Source organism: Ceratina calcarata, unplaced genomic scaffold, assembly GCF_001652005.2.
Source record: "Ceratina calcarata isolate Rehan_Ccalc_2016 unplaced genomic scaffold, ASM165200v1 scaffold388.2, whole genome shotgun sequence".
NCBI classification, from domain to species: domain Eukaryota; kingdom Metazoa; phylum Arthropoda; class Insecta; order Hymenoptera; family Apidae; genus Ceratina; species Ceratina calcarata.
The window spans coordinates 135310-143166 of NW_017162104.1; the positions used below are offsets into that span (position 1 = coordinate 135310).

The 7857-nt window shown below is 40.8% G+C and overlaps 2 protein-coding genes across 4 annotated transcripts in view; one reads left to right on the forward strand and one right to left on the reverse strand.

Annotated features, from left to right (window-relative positions):
- LOC108626004 (uncharacterized) overlaps window positions 1–5368 on the forward strand; it is a 22748-nt gene extending 17380 nt beyond the window's left edge. For all 3 annotated transcript variants that reach the window (XM_018026397.2, XM_026814424.1, XM_026814425.1), the window contains exons 2-3: window positions 3450–3952; window positions 4117–5368. In XM_018026397.2, the coding sequence (XP_017881886.1) occupies window positions 3490–3952; window positions 4117–4307 (654 nt within the window). In that variant the 5' untranslated portion in view covers window positions 3450–3489 and the 3' untranslated portion in view covers window positions 4308–5368. The remainder of the gene's footprint in view (window positions 1–3449; window positions 3953–4116) is intronic.
- A 9-nt stretch (window positions 5369–5377) lies between these two features.
- Echs1 (Enoyl-CoA hydratase, short chain 1) lies at window positions 5378–7413 on the reverse strand. Its single transcript, XM_018026396.2, has 7 exons — window positions 7205–7413; window positions 6597–6803; window positions 6263–6387; window positions 5976–6180; window positions 5785–5904; window positions 5652–5719; window positions 5378–5578 (listed from the first exon to the last, which is right to left on the reverse strand). Exons 1-7 carry the CDS (start codon window positions 7299–7301, stop codon window positions 5513–5515), a joined length of 888 nt encoding a protein of 295 aa, XP_017881885.1. The 5' UTR covers window positions 7302–7413; the 3' UTR covers window positions 5378–5512.
- Window positions 7414–7857: the final 444 nt, after the last annotated feature.

The following is a 7857-nucleotide window of genomic DNA, read 5'->3' on the forward strand; positions in this document are numbered from 1 at the left end:
TTTTTTAATAGCTGCACGCAATTCCTTTCGTAGTATATAAATCTTTTTTTAATTCGTTTTCCTAATCACGTAATAAATAAACGAGAATTATTATATCTTACGTGTTTTAATTAATACAACGTCTGTTGTTTAAAAATTGATTCTCTCAGAATGTAAGGAGATTTCAGACGAAGAGTCGCGGAATTATGTATGGTTACTGACTCTGCATGCGTTATCATATGTCGCCGCGTTATTCTTAGTCGAGGGAGCAATATCCCTGAAACGGGTTGAAAAGTGGGCCGGAATGGGTCGATGGCGAAACAAACACAACACCTGGACATTCTTCCAGCGTCGTGTTCCGTATCCTGGAACTAGTTTGAAGCCGTGCCGATGCTGGGAGGAGGAGGAGGAGGAGGAGTTTGCGCACCGCTGAGCCCGTTCGACCGATATCAAACGTCGATAGACTGGTAATACGGCGTTTGTATCGGCAACGAGGCACGAGCAGCGAAAGAGGAAACAAGAGAGGAAACGAGAAGAGCGGTTTACCTGGACGAAACCCGCTGCCTGGCAACCGAGCGGCAGCTCGGATGCCATTACCTTACAGTACCATTAATTCAACGCGAAACGCGATAGCGTTTCTACGATAATTAAGAGAATTACATAGAACGATTGAGAAATGTCAGCGCATGCTGCAGGAATTGACGGATTAAACAATATTTAGTAAACCGTAAATGGAACGAAACTCGGTAATAATTGAAAGATTGAAAATTTGCATATATTTTAAATATCGTTGATCAAAACCAAAGAAGAATTTTGGATTTTCATAAATCAATGGCTGGCCTTCGCTGAAAATAACGGTGTTCCCAAAGCTGTTAAAGCAGCGTGTAGTAGCGAGCGAGCACTCGAGGCTAGAGTGAAAAACAGTTTGAAAAGCTCGGCTGAAAGCTCCTCTAATGAAGTCGCCTCGGAGCGAAAGTCAGAAAAAGCCGATTTTCATAGATTTCCCGACGAGGGATCACCGTTCTCTGCTTCAGCTAGGATTCTGTCCCGTCGTTAATTATTACACATTGAGAACGACGTACTTCTATAGTGAGAATGAAACGATACAATTTATGAATAATCAAGATTTCTAATGAAATTAAACAAAACGATGAAACCTTCGATTAATATTATATTAAGAATCGTAGACAGTTTCGTTTCATTGCTCCCTCGACTATATTTTTTTTTTATTACCTTTTAAGGCTGTGTCAATTCGATAAGAACAAATTGAGTTAAGAGGAACGAGTCATTGTCCGGCGACGAGTTATTTTACCGCGGGTAAATATCATCCCACGTAACGGGGAGCGTGTTAAATGCTGATTGCGGGCCAGTCAAACCGGACTCCGATATCACGGCGAACCACGTGCGTGCGCACACCGTGAATACTTAATAATCCCGTGCGAACGAGTCTCTTTCGTAATCGTTCGGATCGTATTCTCAAACTGGCCGTCTGAATTCAACTTCATAAACCGACGCTGCTTTCGTGCTTCGGATTTTTTAAGAACTTGAGACAAAAAACAAGTTACCAACGTGCCACTCCATGTCAGAATCTTAATTCGTCTGTCTCTATCGGAGATTAAACTCGATCTACCAATAAATTTTTAGTCATTCTCCTCCCTTTCCTGTTTTAACAACGCAAACTTTATAGAGAATAAAACCTGTTGCACTGAAATGTCGTAAAGTCGTATGAACTCTTTCCTGAGTAAATTTACTACTGATTTTCATATCAGACATTAAGGACAGTTGCCTTGATAGTTATGACAGTAAGTTTTTAAGCTGGACGCAGCTGGAAGTTAGGGACGCCCACGAGAGTGCATTAGAATGCAGCCATAAGCTCGTGGGCCGGATGGTGGAAAAATAACTTTCCGGAGTATAAATAAAGCGATTTCTCACGACGATGGAAGGCAAACGGGACGCGTGGGTGAGATTTCGCGTTTATCGATACGCAGCGTCCGGCCCACGTCGAATCGCGTAACTCTCAACTCTTTCTTCATTATAAACATAAATCTTATAAATACCTCATATTACAATTAAATAATGTACGCCAGACACTCTTTCATTAAACGACGCTCCGATAACGGTGTAACGCTTCTGTTTCTAAATGTTCTACTAGAAAGGCTCGGCGGTTCTGTTACTACCGGTCTCTTTGCATTCAAATCAACGTTCTTTAATAGGAAATGCCTTCTGGCCGTGTACGAGGAATTTTATGCCATGGATGGATACGATCCTTTGTTCTATTCTGATCTTTGATGTTACGTTAGTGCGTCAGACAATTGGGAAATGTTGGCGAAATACACTCCGCATTGTACTAACTACGAAACCAATTATTAACCCGATGTCAAAACCAGTATACTATCGAATTTATCCAGAATAAACTGCATACGATGTAAATGCAATATTCGCAATCATGTTCTTATACTGTTTATTCATGCCGAAGTGAACGTACGCGATTTTTCACTTGGTTATTTCGCATAACCTCAAACCTTTCGAAAGGAGTCTTAACGATAATCTTACCTCGTGTAATTAAGCGAGACAAATGACTCCGCTGGTCTAACGCTGCGAGGAGAAATGACACACACGCGAATCGTTAATCAAATTCAACTGTCAACGACCGGCGCACGATCAGCGACGAGTTACGATCTAACGGATGTTTACTGATCGTTGGCGTAAATCACTTTTTTCGTTTACGATCCGACAGGTGGAGACGCGACGATTAAAAGTCGTCAATGAAAAAAGGAAACGTCGACTCGCGTTCGCGATAACGGGACACGAGCGTTAAAGCCGAGGCAGGTTTCTTGATAAAACTGCAATTTAACGGCGTCTGAGAAACCGCGTTAATGCCGTTCGACTATGCTCATACTGGTTACCGAGCGTTACTGCTTTAGCGGTTTTGTTTTCAAGGAAACCGACTCCGTGATTAAGAAATTTTTTCACCACTGTCCTAGAAACCTTCGATATTGAATTCAGAAAATATTTTCCTGAACTTCCCCTCGTAGTTTTTTTAATCCTTTGCACTCGCTACGGCGCCCGGCACGATAACTAATTGCAAACTGTAATATTTAACAGATTTTGTTGTATTCAANAGGTATTGCAGCTCGATTAATTAGTGAGGGGCTAAACCTGGACAGCCACTGCCGTCTTGTCCCACTTGTACGTATTAAGTTTCAAAAGGGATTGTAAACTTGGACAGTAAATTATTAAATACATATCTATTATGTCCAAGTACTGGTTCCAAAATTCGTTTTGTCCCAGTACTACCTTCTTTACCTTATAGCCGAAATCGTCTCGAGTTGCTGGTTCGCCCGAGCGCAAAAGGCCTCGAGTGCAAAAGATTAACATCGAGAACGATTTTAATTCTATTAAGGAATCAATTGCAAAAATCTTCAAGCGAGAAACCAATGATTTAACCGAATGAAATATGCTTTTTCCAGGTGGATAATCGTATAGGTGCTTGGAATATAGGACTGAACCATGGCGAGGCAGCAGACGGCGGATCGTAACATACCGCACTTGCGGGACATATTCGGTTTCGGTAACAAGTGGGAGAACACGCGGCTCCCGGTCGAGGAGAAGGCGCCGGGACACGACAGCGCCGTGTCCGTCGGCTCAACCTCCGGCGAGGAGGAGAGCCCGAAAAACAGCAAGAAGAAGAAGTCGCGTCGTCGTGACAACAGCAAGACGTTGACGGAGAGCGACGTGAAACACTTGGAGAGACACCTGTCTATGAAGAAGACCATACGCAAGAAGATAATGCGCGACCTGCAACAGGCGTTCGTCGAGGACCCGAACGAGTTCCGGGTGGACGACATCCCGCCGGAACAACTCAAGGCTGAGATCAATATTCAGAGTCTGAGCTTCGGCACGCCGTCCCAGAAGCAGGGACGCACGCGTGGCAACGCGGAGAACACGTTTCTCGACATGCTACGCGCCGGAGGTATATACTTATTCCATAAATTAAATAAACATATTAAATGGGCTACGAATTAATTCTACAAAATAATAATGATATTAATGAATCGAAATATAAACGCGATGAACAGAGCCTCGAGGAAAATGGTGAATGAAATTAAAATGTGGTTTAATGATCAATCTTACCAGGTCTTGAGAAGAATTCCGGGGACGGGGACAGGGACTCGGGCCATGGTGGATCGCCGACGAGGGAGACGTCGAACGCTCAGGACACGGACGAGGAATCCAGTTATCCGTATGACGCACCGGTTGCAACTCCGTCGAAGAAGAGCGGCAACTTCTGGAGACGTTTCACGATGAAGAGCCGCAACAAGCGGTAAATTAATGTACGCCTCGCCCGATGCTTAATTTCCGTTTCCCGTATTACCGTACCAACTTAGTTATTCGAGCAGAGCTTGCAACTGTGATATATATTACTTATCCGAGAGAAAGAGAGAGAGAGAGAGATAGAGAGAGTGAGAGAGTGAGCGAGAGTTTTCATTGTGCAGGAACCGGGGAAATTTTCACGGACGCAGGACCAATCTGAAACAAACCGTTGTTCCTTGTTTTAGGAAAGTTAAATGAAAAATCATGAACGCACATATCATATTTTTTGGCCGAACTTTTTGGAACATGTTTAATTGTAAATAACGTTGAAAATTTCTTTGGGAGCCTGCAGAACCCGGTAACGTTACACGGAACTTTTAGGCGTGTACTTAAATTAAGCGGACAACTAATTAATTAATTAAGAAACGAGGATATCTAGCGTAAGGGTAGCTAGTTTTTAATTACATTTTTTTTTTCTTTCTTTTCTTCGTCATTATTTTAATATAAGGAGAAGGAAAACCAGATAAGTGTGCACAGCTCTTGTTAGTGTTAGCTAGTCAACGCAGGTTTTACAAGTGAATCGACATTCTCGAAATTCGTCCCGAGATTTGATACTATTATCCTTCGTTTTCGAGGTCGATATGAAAATATATGAAAACGTTTCGGACACATATATTTTAATAAAAATTACTTTTAGATAGAATTACTTTTCTGTAATGAAGAAAAGAAACGGGAACATCTTTTTATACCGCGTAGCTATCGATTCTCCATGAAAAATCTGAGGAAAACAGAAAAACGCCGAGAGGATTGTAAAACATATGTATAACGTTTACTACGAGGTTTCATATTTATTGTAATACCGTTGGTGTGAAATTCCATTGTTCCTATTATATCGTTCTTGGATACTACCTTTCAACGGCGTCTCCGTACTTCCGGGAGCGCCATGATTACTGCATTAATAAGTAGACATTTTACCTGGAACCGTTAACTGTAAAATATATATTAATTATATCATACCCGAGGAACACGATGTTAGAATGTAGCGTTTAAATAATAAAAGTTCTCTACGAACGTTCTCCGCGTCTTGTCTTTGCCCCCTTCATTTAAAACGATTAGGAACCATTTTTATTTGAACAACAATATAAAAAGTATTACAAAATTCTCAATACAAAAATAAGTATTCGATTGCACGTTAACGTTAAGTTGAGTATACTCAGTTCTACTGGTTGGTGAATTTCGGCGATCTTTTCTCGACGAACGCGGACATCCCTTCCTTCCTGTCAGCCTGCATTTACGATTATTTTATCAATGAACAAATTTAGTTTCTCAAAGAGTCAGATTATATTCGAATAGTTTACCGTCGCAAATGTGCCGTGGAACATCCTCTTCTCGAAATGAAGCCCCTCTTTCAGAGTGGTTTCATAAGCTGATAAAACAATTTAAATAAAAGGATAAATTCAATAATTACAATTTAATTCATTAATAAATTACCAGTATTAACAGACTCCTTGGCCATGGCAACGACCAGCTGAGAATGGGAAGCGATTTTCTCGCCCAACTTCACCGCCTCGGCAATGAGTTTGTCCGCAGGGACAACCTTGCTCACTAGACCTACAAACAAAAATGACAAATTATTCCTATTCAAATTTAATTATCTCTCCCATTCGTTTAACGATGTTCACCGCTTTTCTCTGCTTCCTCAGCGGTGATTTGATTTCCGCTAAGCACCATCTCCATTGCTTTGCTCTTGCCGATTGCCCTGGTCAATCTCTGGGTGCCACCAGCTCCGGGAATCGTGCCGATCGCGATTTCCGGCTGGCCGAACTTTGCTTTGTCACCGGCGTAAATGATGTCGCACATCATCGCCAACTCGCACCCACCACCTAACTAAATAATGATACATCAGAGAAAAATTCTTGTATTATAATAAATTAAGAAAGGATCATTCGTATAAAAGAATTTCTTTTACTGCGTAGCCGTTCACGGCAGCTATCACCGGTTTTGAAAGTCGACTGACGCCATCCCAAATCGTGAGGAAATTTCCTCTCATAGTCTGGGCGTAAGTATTGTTCTGCATTTCCTTGATATCAGCTCCTAAATGATAATTTAACTTTAAAAAATAATTTAAAGATAAAAAATGTAGTCTTTTAAATTATACTGGCAAGCAGATAAGACTTCATCAGAGATAGACTTGCAGATTTCTAAATTTCAATTTCAAATATAAGAAATTATGCATTCAATGTTCGTAATTCCGTAGCGCAAGGATTTGTACGTATTTTTTATACATGCTTTCAATATCGTACCGGCGGCGAATGCTTTCTCGCTGCCGGTGAGGACGATCGCGCCGATGCTCTCGTTCATATCGAGCTTTGTAACGGCATCGTTCAATTCCGTCATTAGTTTATCGCACAGAGCGTTCAACGCCTTCGGTCTGTTCAATGTGACCAGAGCGACGTTCTGTTTCTCGCCGGTGGTCTCAACCTTAATAAACTCATAATTCTGAACTTGGCCTGCGAACAATTCAAAACAACTTGTGTCTGAATTTCAGTTTCGTCGACGACCTTTGCCCCCATCGAGCGTTACGTAACGATAAAGAACCGGAGTCAACAACCGGCGTTCAATAAATTTATTAAATATAAATAACATGACTGTATTAAAAATAATAGTAAGCGCATATGGAAAAGAAATGGAACATCAGAATTTTTACATTAAATTGAACTTACATTAAATTCACATAATGTAAAATTTGATTAATTATTACAATACGTTGTCAGCACAAATGTATGATTATCTCAAGTCGTTAAAATTTTAACGACGTTGCAAAGACAGTATGATTAACACTTTGTCAACACCAAAACTAATCGTCACACTGTTCAACGTTATTCAATGTATTTTTCTTATCAATACTCACAGCAATAATATTTCACGTTCGACGCAAAGTACTGTGATTTCCGGCCAATTTGCAAGCCTTTGCCGAACATAATTTGACCAACACGTGTGGTTGCCATGATGACCGTAGATTTTTAGTACAAAAAAATAAGAGAAACACCGTTTTAGTGTCTGAGACGAAGGAGCGACTAAATGATAAGTCAGACGTCAGACCCGGTTACTACTTGCCAGACGCTATACGTAAGGACTGGACAAACAAGAACCTCTCCATGAGCCAACTGGACACAGTGGTGTACCCGATGATCGACAAACCCTGACCCTAGCATCAGTTTTAGAAAATTCCTACACTTAAATTACAAAATAATTAACAGAAACAGACATTTAATAAATAAAATTTTAATACATTCGACTTGAAAAATGTTCTACGATTAAAACAGGCCTTGTTGCTCTGTAGAAATCTGTTATCTGTAAATAGCTTTCAATAGGCATAATTTACATTAATTCATGCTTCTGATTTAGCAATTGCCAATAATAAGAACAGTGCGACGTAACCGGAGAGGAATACAGCAAACCGAAAGGTTCACGCCATCGTACGGCCAGCGTGACAATACGCGTGTCGCAAACCGGTTGATAATAACTATTTAAAAAATGTTACAAAGCCTGAAAATACTAAAA

What these genes read in the sequence shown, in the direction of transcription:
- Echs1 (XM_018026396.2), bottom strand. Translation starts at nt 7,301, where the DNA reads ATGGCAACCACACGTGTTGGTCAAATTATGTTCGGCAAAGGCTTGCAA. An exon ending in CAAGGAGTCTGTTAATACTG is followed by an intron (nt 5,720 to 5,784) that starts GTAATTTATTAA and finishes TTGTTTTATCAG; the next exon opens with CTTATGAAACCACTCTGAAA. An exon ending in TCCACGGCACATTTGCGACG is followed by an intron (nt 5,579 to 5,651) that starts GTAAACTATTCG and finishes TCGTAAATGCAG; the next exon opens with GCTGACAGGAAGGAAGGGAT.